The following is a 15,212-nucleotide window of genomic DNA, read 5'->3' on the forward strand; positions in this document are numbered from 1 at the left end:
TCTAAGTGGAGGATATTTAGTGCTTTTATAACGGTGCTGCAGAAACATCACACTGAATGTCATGAATGTGTGTGTGTGTGTGTGTGTGTGTGTGTGTGTGTGTGTGTGTGTGTATATATATATATATATATATATATATATATATATATATATATATATATATATATATATATTTATTATTATTTATTTTTTTTCCTTTTTTGGGGGGGTGCTGGGGAATTTGCGCCCCCTTCTGGCTATTTGTCCGGCAATGTGATACACTTAAAAAACTTAAGTTCCTGGAGATGTGAATAATAGCTTTTTTTTTTGTTTGGTTTTTAAATCATCTGCAAAATGAAAACAAAGAAATATAATGATGCATATCTGATAGAAATTCATTTCCACATTTTTTGGCCTATGGCTCTTATTAGACTAAAAACCGTCAAAAGTGTTGTTGTTTTTTTAAGTACTTGCTTGCCCAACCAATATTTAATTTTAATTAACCTAATAACACAACAAGCAACATTTCCAGTGGGCAGTTTATTGAACTTGTAAATGTGTTAGGCGTCATTAAAGCATGACCTTTTATTTTTCTACACTCACAAAACCCATAAAAGTTTCCACATTTATAATAATAATAATCATTTGCTGCTTCAACATTACATTCAAAGCTGTAAATTGTTATAACTACATTTTGTTAAAAACACAGTATTTACATAAATTGCAATACACATATTTTTTTTTAATATTTGGCTTACTTACATTAATCTCATCACATAATTTACAGTTTCTCCAGAACTGATTAATAGGAATATTTCATGTAAAAAAAAAAAAAAAAAAAAAGAAATTCACAACAACTCATAAAACAACTACAAAATTGAGACGTACAAACAATACTAAAGCTAATCCCCTCCCCTCCCGAACCCACTCTCAAAAATCCATCACTGGATTCATAATTGAGGAATATTTGATGCTGAAGCGCCTCTGTGTCAGCTTCATAATACTTTTTCATTTTCTTAGTGCGGTCAATAATAATCGACTTTTTACATTTGATTTTGGCTCCAATTACTCAGAAAATACAAAACAGTATTTATCATGACAGAGACTTGTGCTTAAAGTTACATTTGATGAGTGGATTCGAGGACTTGGGGGCGGGGCTTCACTAATCACCTTTCAGAGTCTCTGCTGAGATGAGCATTTCCTTGGCTTCTTGGCACTATTTGAAGGGGCGGAGAAAAAAGTGTTCCGTTGTGCATTATACTTTGGCACAATACTTGTACCCCACCCGTTTAAGGTCATGCAATGTGGTCAAGGACAAGTCCAGCCTCTAAAGCATGCAAAATGCCAATATTTGCCAACGCGTTTGGTCCGACTTCCTATTTCAGTCTTCATTGAAAAAAGTGCAAAGCTGATTGGGGGAGAAAAAAGTCTACAAAGGGCAGCGGGTTGTGAAGGAGACGAAAATATTTGCTGGTCTTCAAACAGGAAAGTTAAGAAAAAAAAAAAAAAAAAAAGTCAATTTATCGTACCATTGCTCATGTGGATATGACTATTTTGATTTTTTTTAACTACACTTTCGTCAAAGTGCATGCTCTTTTTTTCAAGCACCATGTTAGCCATACAGTGTACAAATGTACAATTGTTACAAAAAAAAAAAAAACAACGTGCAAGATTCCCAATACTTAAGGCCAAACAATTCTCATACAGTGTATGTGAAATGAAAACGCCTATCAAAATTGTCCTTTAAAGTGTAAGCTATATAAAAACGGTTCACTTTTTAAAAACTGCCTGTCTTTTATAGGAGTGGAGGTACGGGAGCTGGAAAAAAAAAAAACGAGTGCCCAGTAGAAAAGTGCAAATAATGCCAGTGTGTTTCTTCCCGCCACATTCCCGTCTTCCTATAGCTGGGACACCTTCCGGGGCAGAGGCCTCGGCCTGGGGACGCGAGGGTCCGAGGTTCCGTCCAGCTTCATGCTGCCCGTGCGCAACTGATGAGGTTTAGGGGGGAGGGCGGGAGGGTCCGTCTGCGGGGGGATGGACAAACTATGGGGCAGCGGCACGGGTCTGCTGCGCGGGTTGTTCCTCTCGTAGACGCTGTAAGGCGGCGGCGTCTTGTTCTCTCTGCGCACGGGTTCGTCCGGGCCTGGCGTGGTGGCCGTCGGCGGGGTGGGCTGCTCGCCGGCGGGCAACTCCGTCCCCGACGCCTCGGACACGCTGCAGCGGCTGAGCGAGGAGATGCCGCTGCTGTAGCTGCCCGAGAGGACGGGCGAGTTGGACACCAGGCTTGTGGAGTGGCACTCGGTTGGCGACGGGGTGAAGGGCGGCATGGTGGCCTAGTGGAGTGGGACGCAAAACACATGAGCATTATTTCTGCCTGTTGTCAGTCCTGCCTTAATCCAATTAGCTTTATAGTGAATCGAACTCCAGGTAGTCGCCGATTTACGAGCACATTCTGTTACCATTCGTCTTAATGTAATTTAGACAGCGGGTGCTACTGTCTTCTAAATCCGCTGCCGTGTTATTTACAATCCTATTAAAAAAAAAAAAAGAAACAACCTTTTGCGGCGACCTAGACATGATGATGGGAGACTGCGACCTCATGTTCTTCGACGAAGAGCCTGCGTGGTGAGAAGCAGAGGCGGTGAAACGGAGGCCACATTCAAATGTTTGTTTGCGCCCACCAGCGCCGTGACGCAGCGTGACTCATGCAAACATCCACACATGCAGCTCAGAGACGGGGGGGGGGGGGCTTCAAGCGTGAATGAATCAAATGCTTGCCCGTGTCGTACGGGTCCTTGGGGCGGCCTTAAATGCTTTTTAGACATGAAACAGCTGCTGTCGCCTTTTGCACAAAAAAAAAAAAAAAAAAAAAAGGGGGGAGGTGTAGAGCTCCAGCATCGATGGAGTACAAATCCAAGCCAAAGACGTAAATAACGGCTCAATAGAAAAATTGTCAAATGGGACCGGTTCAAGAAATATACATTGGCAGTCGGAATGGAATACCTGTGTACGGTGGCCTGGGAGGGATGGGAGGGACTAGCAGCTTGCCCACAGGGTCAGAGAAGGACACCACGCCCTCTTTGACGCTGTCCAGGCTCCAGCTACTGGGCGTGGGTCGCACTTTTGACGGCACACGGAGACATCGACATCACCAGGACAACCACAACAAACGACAACAACAAAAATGATGGAGGCATGCACGACCAGAACAATCATGCGTGTTTCGACGACTGCAAATATGAGCATGCCGAGGGAACATTAGGGGAAACAAATAATAATGTTATGATTATCAATTTTAATTACATTTATTTATTTAGTATTGTTTTTATGTATTTTTTTTATTATATTATTATTATTATTATTATTATACCGTAACATGAATCTAAAGTCGAATATTTCCTAAGCAGTTTTTGTGAACAACACGGACTAACTTGCGATATCCGCAATTAGAACGTGTCATCTCACGCAGTAGATGTGATCGCAAGTTTTTCAGCAAATTGTCACACTTCAGTTCTTTGGTGTTAATTGCGGCGTAGCGTAGCTAAAGGTGTCAAGTTACCATATTGTGGCAGCACCTCCTCATTTGCACGAGCTACGGCAGCAAGGAAACATCTCCAGATATCGTTGTCGCTAATTATTTGGCGGATCCGCTGTTGTTTTGTTCCGTAATAGCTTTCATGAAAGGAAAATGCAGGTGTTTCGGGAAACATATGCGGGGATCTTTATTTTTGTACATATTTCTGCCAGAGGGGTATATAAAAAAAAAAAAAAAAACATAACCCGGGGCTTTGCTGATAAATGTGAATTTATATTTATGAATTCCGCACATATCAGTCAACAAAGCCTGCAAATGTATGAGTCACGCAAATCCCCGCTCTAATTAGATATCTGGCTTCAAACACAACACACACAATAGCGGCGACGTACTCGATACGGTCGGAAAGCTCTTAAGTCAACACTCGAGGGTCATTCCGAAAAACGTCGCTGGCTTGACGACGGTGTTTGGAGTCAAGTGGCGCTTTTTACCTTTGTCTGGAGCCGAGAGGTTAGGGTCACTGCGAGGTAACGTGGTGTCCCCTATTTGATGAGGGGCAGCCCTCTGCGGACAAACAAAGAATTCAAGATGTCGCCACAAAAATACACATAACTCGGTAAAAAAATCATCAATATTCCAGCTAACACGACGGCTTTGCCGATTTATATTTGTTTCACAACTTGCGTGCAGGTGAAGTGTGAGTGGGCGTTGAACAGCCTTGAGATAGCAAACATATCTGTTGTTTATTTTTCTTTATAAATAAAAAGCTACCGCCAAGGCTGAAGTGCGTACGCGCTTGGCCTTTGCTGTGAAAAGCAAGCGGCGCATTCGTTCTGAATATTCTTTTTCAATAACCTTGATGAAACATCGGCCTACGCTAGATTGCTGCTAAATCTTTCAAAAAGGGACTGGAAAATATATGTTAACCTGCGCAGGGTCCTGAGGGTTGGGAAAGATGGCGCTGACGGGTCTCTCTCTCGGCGACAGGCAGGCGTTGTTCTCTCTGGAATGTTTGTGTTTCTCGCCCATCTGGGGCGAACCTGCAGTGGGCGGCCATGAGTCAGAAGAGGAGGCGTTAAGACTGTTACGCGCCAAGATCGGAGTCCAATCCCCCCACTCCACCGACCGAAACATGATAAATAGTTCTCCTTCGGAGTGGACGGATGGTGCGACATTTGCCGGTTGGCTCTCATCCAGATAAGAACACACAAGCGATAAGTCACAACGGGCTTTAACTGCAAGCCACGGGGCTACGTTTATAAGGGCGCCGCCAGCTGCTCGCCAACGGCGAGAGTCGACGCGTCCATAAATGTCGGCGTATATTCACTCTTTTTATGATTTGGATCAGGCTGAAATATAGCGTGATAAGAGTAAAGGCGAGAGAAGATCTTAGATATTCAGCTGAGACTGTAATGAGGTCGGTCCAAGAGGTTGTCCCCTTGTGCTCCGTGTTGCCCGCTTATTTTTCATTTTGTATTCCTTCCATTGCTCACTTTGGAACTTTTCATTCTCCAACCTCCCTTGTCGTAGTTAATGTGCAACGTGCGGTCTGGGCTGTCTATCTGGCCGTTGGGATGACAACGTTTCCTATACGTGACTTGAAAGACAAGAAATCAACCCAGGCAATATAGAACTAGTTTTGAAATATTTTCAAAAGATAAATGGTAATACAACTTGCAAGTAATATCTCTTTGTAATTTCAGTAATGACACGGGCCACATAAATGATTTGACGGGCCCTATTTGGCCTACGAGCCTCAGGTTTGACACCGGTGTCAGTCGGGTGACAAGTATGCTGTTTGGTGTCATGGATCACTTTGTGGAGTCTCACCTCTGGCACTGGAGGGCGCAGAGCTGGTGACATTGGGCGAGGCGGAGTGGTTGGAGCTCAGGCTCGAGGTAGACGGACTGGGCTGGAAACAAAGCAGTTCGTTATCACCGTGAGCCATCAAACCGCTGTACTTCTATCCCCGCCATTGAGAGAGAGAGCACGTCTGACGTCAAAGCCAGGCCATCTCGCCTGACGTTCTCCATAAAAAATAAAAAAAAAAGTACAAAGTCAAAATGGCTCAAGAGGCTTTAACGGCACTTGAGCTCCTCCTCGCCTGGTGCCTGACAAGAGCTTTGCTTTCAAAGGAGGACACGACTGCGGGGCTCAGCGGCAACCGCGTTTGGTCCCAACTAACAAAATCACGACAAAATGGAAAAAAAATATATATATTTGAAAAACTAAAGCCATAGTGCAACATGAGCCTACAATTGCGACAGTATATGTGCATCCATGGTAACAAGTGTCAAAAAAAAAAAAAAAGCCAGGCAGTATAAAAAAGTAAAATAAATAAATAATTCATTTAAAATAAAATCATTGTCAAAGAAAATTCCAGTCAGTATAAAAAAAATAGAGTTACAAATAAATAAAGACCATTTTGAGCTCTCTTATTCCCTCAGACATGAATTTTAAGATTTTTTGATGCATTGCATTTCAAGCTCAGTGACTCGACCTTCGCCTGGTGCGTTCAAGTACCTGCATGTTGAAGACTTCATCCGAGCTTTCCGACTGCCCCGTGATGTTGCTGACCTCGTTGGACGCCTGCGAGGACAGCGAGGACGAGGAGTAGCGGTTCACCGCCGGGTAGCTGAGGAGACTGGTGGGGATGCAAAAAAAAGTGTCAAAACCCAAGAAGGAACAATCAATAAAATCAGATGTTGAGCTATTTTGGAAACTCACCAGGATGCAACAAGAGCCGCACAAAGAAAGAGGAAGAGAAGAAAGACAAAGATATAAATGGGAGGAAAATGGAGGTTGGCTCCAAATGGCCTATAAATTTAAATTTCCGTGTCAAATGTCAAGTATCGTCCCGTGTGCCGCTGCCCCCTGGGATCAAACTGTCGAGGCAGAATGTGGCAGAGAGACAGCTTGGCAGGGTCACCCAACACGTCAACACACATTTGAGGTGACGACAAAGTGTGGGAAAGTTTCCAATAAACGAGAGAAGAAGTTACATAGTGATTTGTTATTAAAGCCAGTCGTTCATTTTTTTTTCCAAACTAAAAATTTTGATTGAGAATTAAATTGCATTTAAAATATTTCAAATTTTACCTTAAAACGTGTTCTAAAATAGTAAAAAATATAGAATCAAAATATAAAATGTTTATATCATAATTTATATCATAGAAATAATAAAAAATTATGTATATACGGTGCAGGGTTTGGTCACCTTTGTCTGGCGACCCCTCTGGTGCCATCAGGGCTGATGATGCTGGGCACCGAACTCCTACATGTGCGTGGGCTTCCATTGGTGAAGTGCACTGGGCTTGCGCGCACATAAGGTGGGAACTCCTGCAACCAAAAAAAAAATCAAGCTGAAACACTTTTCCCAGCAGAGGACACTGGCATAGGAGCGCTACCAACCTGTATGCCCAGACTGGATTTCATCAAATGGAACTGGTCCACGAGTTTCTTGTGCAGAGGCCTCATGTCCTGAGGTACGACCTTCTCGTGCACAGCCAGGCCGTATTCCAAAATATGCGCCTGCAAAACAAACAAAGGCCTTTTGTATTGGGGTGTTGAAATCTTCAGGGGACTTAAGCATGCAGATGTTTCATCATTCCCTCTGAGGACTTTGTTCAACTCCCCCCCCACCCCCACCCTCTCTAAAGTTTCTGCCAAAGAGGTCATGACGATGTGCAGTCAAGCATAGCGAGCGCCTTGCCGCTTCTTTTCTCCTCCTTCCTGCCTTGTTTGTTTCTTGTCCCCGTGACCTAGCCGTCCTCCCCTGTGGCCATTCTTCAAACATGTCTGCCTGCCGCCTTTGCCAGCCGTCTATGTTTCATATTCATATTCAACCTAAGCCTCCTGTGCATCATCACGCCAACAGATGTGTCCTGTTTTTGCACCTTTTTATCGGAGCAATTAAATATCCAAAAGCGGAGGCAGTCAAGGTTCACGAGTTAGCTTGTTTTGTTTGGATGTTGTCCAGCGTCGCTCTCCATGGTGCTAGATTTGTTTTTCATCATTATTATAAATAAAATAAATAAAATAATCCAGCGTGGCTCTCCAGCGTTAACTTGTTTTGTTTGGATGATATCCAGCGTCGCTCTCCATGGTGCTAGTTTTGTTTTTCATTATTGTTATAAATAAAATAAATTAAAAAAATAAATGAAGAAAATAATAAAATAATCCAGAGTGATTCTCCATAGTGCTATTTTTTTAATCATTATTATAAATAAAATAAATTCCAAAATAAATAAAATAACAAAATGTTGCCTACTTGGGTGGAATTCTGGAAACCTAGCATTAGCATCACGTGATTGGCCGACAGTTGAACAAATTTTGCCTCACATGAGAGAAAGCAATGCTTACTTTTTGTTCAAGCTGATCTGTTTGTGTAGGTGGAAGCGGGGGACGCTATATATATATATAAAAAAGAAAAACAATGACTGTGGCTTTAATCTACTGTTACCAACCTGTTCAAACATGAGTTCTCTCAGGCGTCCGATCTTCTCCCCGTCCTCGGGGTGATTCATCACATAGTCCTTCACAAAAAAGGCCTGTGTGAAGACAAAACATCTGTTAGGCACAAACAGGAAACAGCAGGACGTTTTATTTTTTCCCCCCTCCTTTACCTTGTTATCTGAATCCCCTGGGCCGACAGACAAAAATAAAGTTTTAAGAGCAAACTGAGGAGAACAATGGTGCAGTCTTCTTTTATGTGGTTTGAGAATGGATTTTTATTCATTTATTTATTAATTAAACAAGTGGATGTTAAAAAGAAATAAAATAAAAAAAGCTGTTTTTGTTGTTGTTCTATAATTAACAAGTTGATGGATTTTTATGAATTTACTTATTTAGTAATTTAACAAGTGCCAGTTAAAAATAAATCAAATAAAAAAAAAAAAAGCTTGATTTGACTTAATTGGGTCATACGCATCAATCATTAAGGATGCAGTCGGGACTTACGAAAGTTCAACATCAAAAAATAATAAATGAAAAGAGGCAGCAAAAATAATCAATAGATGTTGAGCTTTAATGGAAATTCTGAGGAGTGAGTGACTAGTGAGCGAGTGGTTCAGTCAATCATTTGAAAAAGTCCAATTAGAGCAGGGAGGAGCTGAAATAAATCAGACAGCATCCCCTCCGCAACCTCCCAAAAGGGACTTGGGATTGAATTAAAGCAATAAATCTGAATATTAATAACCGCAATTTTGCCTTCGTTTGTCGCCGAACGAACCTCCACAGCTGTCAATCGAAATTGCGCTGGGGAAATTAACTGAGGCTGGGCGGTGCTTGCCGTGAGCTTGATTCAATTTCCTGCAGCAAAAGAAGCTCTCGTGAAAACGCCGTTTATGAGAAAAACTACTTCACTCAGTGTAAACATCTACGTGAAGGCCGCTCCGGCTCGGCGCAAACACCCGCCCCGCTCAAGTGCCTCTCCGTGGAAAATCGGTTGCTATGCGACACGGTGCGCCAGTCCACTCACAGCGTCGAGGACGGAAAAACATTTTCGAGATGGTCTTTTTCTTCCGTTTTGTTAAAACCACGGCGATGGATTTATCAATTTAGTTTTTTAACTTTTAATCTCTAGACTTGAGACAAAATTAAAGCAGCTCCATCATCCATGCAGTCACTTTTTCTTAAATATAATTTTATAATTATATATATATATATTAGAATTAAAAAAACAAAATACTTCAAAATATTCTATATTATAATTTTATAAAAAAATTAAATATTTCAAAAAGATAAGGATTTTCAAATTCTCACCCTTTTCTGCATTTAGTTTTTATTTAAAAAAAATTACATTTGGGCTAGCAGCTAGCTAGTCTCGTATTCCTGATGACGCACAAAAAATAAACAGTCACTAGGTTGAGCATTTTTTTTCCCCAATTGAGGTACTCAAACAGCTCAAGGACTCGTTTCATAGTCCCAGCCTCCGTGACCGCCCCTCAATCAAACCTTCATCCATCCATTTATCCCCCACTTAAACACACCCACGCATCATCATTCCATCCGTACCTCTTGGTAGCGGGCCAGGCCCCCGTTGACAGCGGCGTCGATGACACCGTTGAGGCACATGGTGAGAGGGTTGACGTTCTGCATCTGACGGCTCTGGCATTGCGTGATGAGCGTGCGCAGCTGCAAGTTCTTGTTCTCGATGACCTCGATGGCGTTCTCCAGTGGACTCACTTCCACCTGCAACCGCAATTAAGATCATATGTTGAAACACTAAGATAAATCATTTCAAAACCAGACTTTTTGATGAACTCAAGTTGAGTCTTTTTTGAGTTTTCCCCAAGTAACTCTTAACAGTGCAGCCTTAAGTCACGTGACTCAAATCCCCCATCTCTTATCATATGCCAGCGATTAGACCAAAGTTACTTTCGGGCCACTCGGGTGCAGTGGATGGAAACTATCAATATCCTTAATGTGGCCTTTTGGATGGCAAACAACTACTTCGACTCAGCAAATTGAAGTCAGCAATTACTGGAGGTTCTTTAATGTGTGATCGCGTTGCTAATTTCCAATTTAAGCTCATCGCGCCTTATGCACACAGGCTAATTGTTAATATGCGTCTTCCGCCGTTTTTGGGTACATTTTGCGGTTTAAGCATTGGGCAATGGCGGGGTGTTGACTTTAAATGCCACGCTGCGCGGTTGTAGAGTGATTACAGTCGTTTCAATTAAAAAGCCAACTGCCTGCGTGTACTGTTAACGGAGGAGTCATTTGCGGGCCACAAACCCAACACAATGCACTTAAAGACGATAAAATGCCTTTCATCACCTTTTACGTTGGTAATCTTTGGATTTATTGTGTGTATAAAAAGCACAGCGGCTTGGAGGATGACGTGCAATGTTTGCAAGAGATAATTAGCATTGGGTCATCCTTGAATATGATGCTAAAAAAAAAAAAAGCTTTTTTATTTCCTTCCCCCGTTATACCGATGCCTTAATCCTCTTTAATAGAGCTTTTGCCAGCATCGTATTTGATATGCTATTGCACCACCGAGCTGTCATCACTGCTTTTGTAATCCATAATTTCACACCGTGCTCTTAAATGTATCAACACAGAAATATGTTTACCAAAGATTTGAAGAGGAGCCTCTCAAAAATGGTCATTTGTCATAAAAACAAAGGCAACTAAATGTTGGATGATTACATGCAGCCAATATGACATTATTGTTGTCCAATGCAATAACTCGGATCAATACGGGGGCTGCGCTTTAAATGTCAACCTGCTAAAATTGGACTCACCAGATCTCGTTTATCCACCTCGAACCACCGTGAGATCCCGGGAAGACTCTGGACCAGTGTCAGGGTGGTCCTCTCCACCCACAGGCTCTGCAAAAACACACACAACGTGATTAGGCAGGGAACACGACATTTACACACACATACGGGAAAAAAAACTTCTCGCCGGCCAAGCGTCCACTTAACGGAGTAGGTCATATGTCACGTCTTATATCAGCGACCATCAATTGACATCGCGGCACTTAGCTCGTCGGCAAGCGTGCTCGTCAATACGCCAAGGTCGTTTTGACGGCAAACCCGAAAATACTATAAAAGCAGCGGCGACTGTAAAAGCATCAGAAATAATGGCGATCGTAAAAAAGGGCGAAAAATAATTCTAAATAGAAACTGTAAATATTCAACTGTATCATAAACCATGTATCATAATAACAGCTAAAAAATATTTTCTATTAGTCATTTTTTATTTATTTATTTAAAATTGAAATGTGAGCGTAGCGCGTCTTGCTCAAGGACACTCCAGTAGCGAGCGCCGCCGATCGATGATGAAGGAGCCACTCGCCGACCCGCGTGACCTTCATCGATGTTTTGCTTTATTGAAGCCCATGAAACGTACATGAAAAGAACACGTTAATACGGTACGGCTTACAAATAGAAGCGTGACCTTTGGGCATTTTCCTCCAGCATCTTAGCTTGAGCGGACTTCATTAACTGTTGGAGCTTTTTGATGAATGCTAACTAAGATAACATGCACAGAGAAGGAAGGGCGTGTGGGAGTTTCAAGTGTCTGTGCGACTCATCGTTGCTAAGATGTGCATGACCGTTCCATGCTATAATTACTTCTACAGGACTCTGGATGAATAATATATGTGCAATATACACGCTCATTAGTACCTGCATGTGAACATTTAAAAAAAAAAAAGACAAAAAAAATACACATATATATTTATATATACATATATATATTTATATAATTTATTTTTAATTATTATATATATAAAATATATTGTTTTTTTTATATACATATATACATATATCTATATATATGCATACCTATGTCGTATTCTATTACCTTGAACTCATTCTCCTTGTCTTTGGTGCCCTTGTGAAAGGGCCGATCGTATCGAAAGCGCCAGATGTGATTGAACTTGTAGAAGCTCTTGATGTTGTCGGGCACGCCGTCGCGCTGCAGCACATCCTGGCTCTCGGGGATGGGCGTTACGGCGTAGATTTGCAAGTCTGGAAGCGTCGCCCGCGTGTTAAGGGAAAAAAAAAAGCAATTGGAGCAAAAACATTTGTTCACATTTAGGGAAATGGTTGCAAAAGAGAACATTTGGAAAGGATACACTGCGCGTCGGCCTGGTAGATGGTCTGGTCCGGCTGGTTGACATGCTGCATGGCGATGGCGTGCGGGAACTCGTTGAGCATCCGTTGCTGGAAGGCCTCCAGCCTCTCGTAGTCGTGGCCACGGCACACAAACTCCTTGTTCTGAGGAGGCGGCGGCGAAAGGCAGTGTGGGCTTAGTTTGCCATCTGCTGGTGGTACGCTGCTACAGCGGGACACTGAACGTCACCTCGAGCTCAAGGACGTTTGCATTGGAAAATATAATTCTCCCTTTGGGCGTGTTACTTCTTTCAGAACTCAGCGGGACAAACCAATTACAAAAAATAGATTGACGACATCAGCAGCGACTAGTAGACATTGAGATAACTTTGGTCTCGACTTACTTACCCGTAAGAAAAAGGGGAACTTCTTTCCGTAGAATCCCACCCTGAAGAATTCGGGCTCAAGCCGTTGCTGGTCCATGATCTTGTCGTACAGCGACGCTTCCATCATCTAACGCAGCAAATTGAAATCCATGAAAAGGCAATTGAAAAAAAAAAAAAATATATATATATATATATATTTGGCGTGGCTTTCTCACCCTCATCTTGCTGAGGTTCCTGTAGTCATAGTAGGACTCGTACTGGTCGGCCAATTCTCGGCACAGGATGATTCCGTTCTCCCAACACTGATAACACCAAAAACAGGCTTTATTTGGACGACAAGTTTCTTACGAAATTCAAGGTCAACGCCGGGTTTCCACTGCTCACCTTGCCTCTGTCAAAGTTCTGAACGATGGTGAGGTGCAAAAATTCCTTCCGCTGCCACTCGCTCTGCATGGGGTAGTTGAGGAACTCTCGCAGGGGCCTGTCCGACCACTCCAGGAGCTCGTCGTACAGCAGCAGGGTGTAAGACGCCTCTGCATTGATTAGGGGCTCGAGGTTATTCTTGGACACCCGATGCACAATTTGTCAAAGCGGGCCACATAAAATGTTGTGGCGGACCGTATCTGGCCCCCGGGCCTTAGGTTTGACACAGGTGTTCTAATAAATCAACTAAAACTTCTGGTGGTTGGTTACCTGTGTAGTTCTGCGCCTTGAGGTGGAGGTCATACAGCTTGTGGATGTACCGGATATACATTTCCTCCTTGTTCAGTTCGGTTTTGTAGAAGTTCTGCACAGAGACCGGATGTCATTTTTGAAATCACACGAATCCAAATTCCCGTGTTTCGGCATTGCCGGGTACTCACCAATAAGCTGACGGTGCATCCTATTTTTTTGCCATCCACTTCCCCAAGCTTCATGCAGTCCCTGTGACAAAATTCAGCAAAGCGGGGAAGAGTGAATTGTTTTTTTTGTTAAATTCACAGATTTTTTTAAAAATTCATTTCACCTGTAATCCAGCAACCTCTCCATTAATCGGGTGACGGTGGCAATGAGGGAGATGCCGCTCTCCCGCCACGTTTCCCGCTCGATCTTCTTCAGCAGGCTGTCAAAAGACGAATGAGGTTAGAAAAAAGAAAAACGAGATAGAAAGACACTGGACCCCGACAACAACTGAGGAGCATTTTTGGACTCACAAAGACGACAAACCGAGAGAACAACGAGAAGAGCGTCTTACCTCGGGTACGGACCAAACAGAGGAATTCTACTCCAGGCGGGAAGGCATAGGCGGGATAAATTAATACGATTAATACCGGCACGCATGCACACTCGGGTTAGTTTTGGGGTTAGTAGCGCTTTAAAAAACAAAAAAACGTGTCAACGGCTCACTAAGGAGGACTGAAGGACAACATTTTGAAAGAAATGAGATGTACACGCACATTAAGCATGCAGGAGCACAAACCTGGAAAGACAAGGACGGAGTGGACCAAGACTGGACACAGTGTGTGAATATGCAAAGTGGAGATGAACTCTGACCCCCCCCTCCCGCCAACCACTCACCTTTTTATTAGGGACCCATAAATACACCTTGAAGTCATTCAAAGCTAACAAAAAGAATGTGTTTGTTTCTAGCGAGGCTTATTAGTTGCTAGGATACCAAAGTCATCTTCACGCATCTCTTTGTTATGAAGAGAAAAGCTCGATAAAAAACATCTTTGGTTGACATTAGCCATGTAAACAGAAATAGGAACCCGATTCATGTTTTGTGAGGACCTTATGATTCTGTTTTGAATCGAAATGGCACATGTTGATCCGTCATAAATAAATGTGTCCGACTCACATGCTGTTGAAGAGCTCCCTGTACGTCTCATCGCCTTTGCCTTCTGACATCAGGCTGTCCAGCTTGTCGATTAACTTTGCCTCCACCTACATACAAATTTAAAAAAATAATAATAATTAATGAATAAATAAACAAACAAACAAACCAATTAAAAAAACAAATAAATAAAATTAAATTTGATCAAATAAAAAACAATTATAATAATAAATAAATAAAAAAAGGGCAGATAACTTCAAGTCTCAAACTTACAGCTTGGGAGTGTACCTGTTTAAAATTGCCGCTGCGTCTCTGCTCCCAATCCATCATGTCGTGGAAGATGGGGATCATGACGTTCCTCAAGTCGGGCTGCGGCACCAGCGTCACCTCCAGGAACGGACCGATCATCGCCGGGATGAAGTTCAACTTGTGCTCCCCTGGAGACGTGCGACCCCAAAAAAATATCTTGAATCTAACTTCCTATATCTCTACCGTCTCATTTCTCGAATCAGCTCACCTAAATTCTGCCACATGCTGAAGATCTCACAGCCCATCATCACCCTCATGTCGCCGTACCTACGCGGTACAAGAACACGGCGTGACGCGGCGTGGACGTGCCCACTTGTAATCCTCAACTTACTTTTCCAAAGTCTTCTTCCTCTTTGAGGGAGAAAACGACTCCAGTTGAAGGCAGGGCTGGTTGATAAACAAAACTGACAGGTAGAAATACGAATCCCACACCTGGAAGAAAAAATAAATAAAACACTGAACATCAGTTTGATTTAAGGCCCATAAAAAAAAGCTGCTTAGCGGCTTGTAGGCTTCTTTTTGATTTTTTTTTTTTTTTTACCTTACCTTGTAGTCAAACTTGTCATTGAGAAAGTTTTTCCTCAGGGCTTCGGAGAGGTAGAGGACGGTGGTGATAATGACGC

General features: G+C 42.6%; 1 protein-coding gene across 4 annotated transcripts in view; it reads right to left on the bottom strand.

The window, feature by feature from the left end:
• Positions 1–500: 500 nt before the first annotated feature.
• Positions 501–15,212, bottom strand: part of dock4b (dedicator of cytokinesis 4b) — a 41,844-nt gene continuing 27,132 nt past the window's right edge. For 2 of the 4 annotated variants that reach the window (XM_085902583.1, XM_085902586.1), the window contains 25 exons: positions 15,136–15,211; positions 14,921–15,021; positions 14,798–14,856; positions 14,569–14,717; positions 14,305–14,390; positions 13,474–13,569; positions 13,331–13,391; positions 13,161–13,254; positions 12,852–13,000; positions 12,683–12,769; positions 12,490–12,594; positions 12,105–12,246; positions 11,831–11,997; positions 10,765–10,851; positions 9,530–9,706; positions 7,981–8,064; positions 6,926–7,045; positions 6,732–6,853; positions 6,038–6,158; positions 5,345–5,426; positions 4,442–4,554; positions 4,006–4,078; positions 2,983–3,099; positions 2,536–2,597; positions 501–2,312 (listed from right to left, as the gene is read on the bottom strand). In XM_085902583.1, coding sequence (XP_085758709.1) covers positions 1,878–2,312; positions 2,536–2,597; positions 2,983–3,099; positions 4,006–4,078; positions 4,442–4,554; positions 5,345–5,426; positions 6,038–6,158; positions 6,732–6,853; positions 6,926–7,045; positions 7,981–8,064; positions 9,530–9,706; positions 10,765–10,851; positions 11,831–11,997; positions 12,105–12,246; positions 12,490–12,594; positions 12,683–12,769; positions 12,852–13,000; positions 13,161–13,254; positions 13,331–13,391; positions 13,474–13,569; positions 14,305–14,390; positions 14,569–14,717; positions 14,798–14,856; positions 14,921–15,021; positions 15,136–15,211 — 2,965 coding nt within the window. In that variant the 3' untranslated portion in view covers positions 501–1,877. The remainder of the gene's footprint in view (positions 2,313–2,535; positions 2,598–2,982; positions 3,100–4,005; positions 4,079–4,441; positions 4,555–5,344; positions 5,427–6,037; positions 6,159–6,731; positions 6,854–6,925; positions 7,046–7,980; positions 8,065–9,529; positions 9,707–10,764; positions 10,852–11,830; positions 11,998–12,104; positions 12,247–12,489; positions 12,595–12,682; positions 12,770–12,851; positions 13,001–13,160; positions 13,255–13,330; positions 13,392–13,473; positions 13,570–14,304; positions 14,391–14,568; positions 14,718–14,797; positions 14,857–14,920; positions 15,022–15,135; position 15,212) is intronic. The other 2 variants (XM_085902584.1, XM_085902585.1) reach the window with 2 other exon arrangements.

Source organism: Syngnathus leptorhynchus, chromosome 21, assembly GCF_054491065.1.
Source record: "Syngnathus leptorhynchus isolate UIUO chromosome 21, UIUO_Slep, whole genome shotgun sequence".
In the NCBI taxonomy this organism is placed as follows: Eukaryota; Metazoa; Chordata; class Actinopteri; order Syngnathiformes; family Syngnathidae; genus Syngnathus; species Syngnathus leptorhynchus.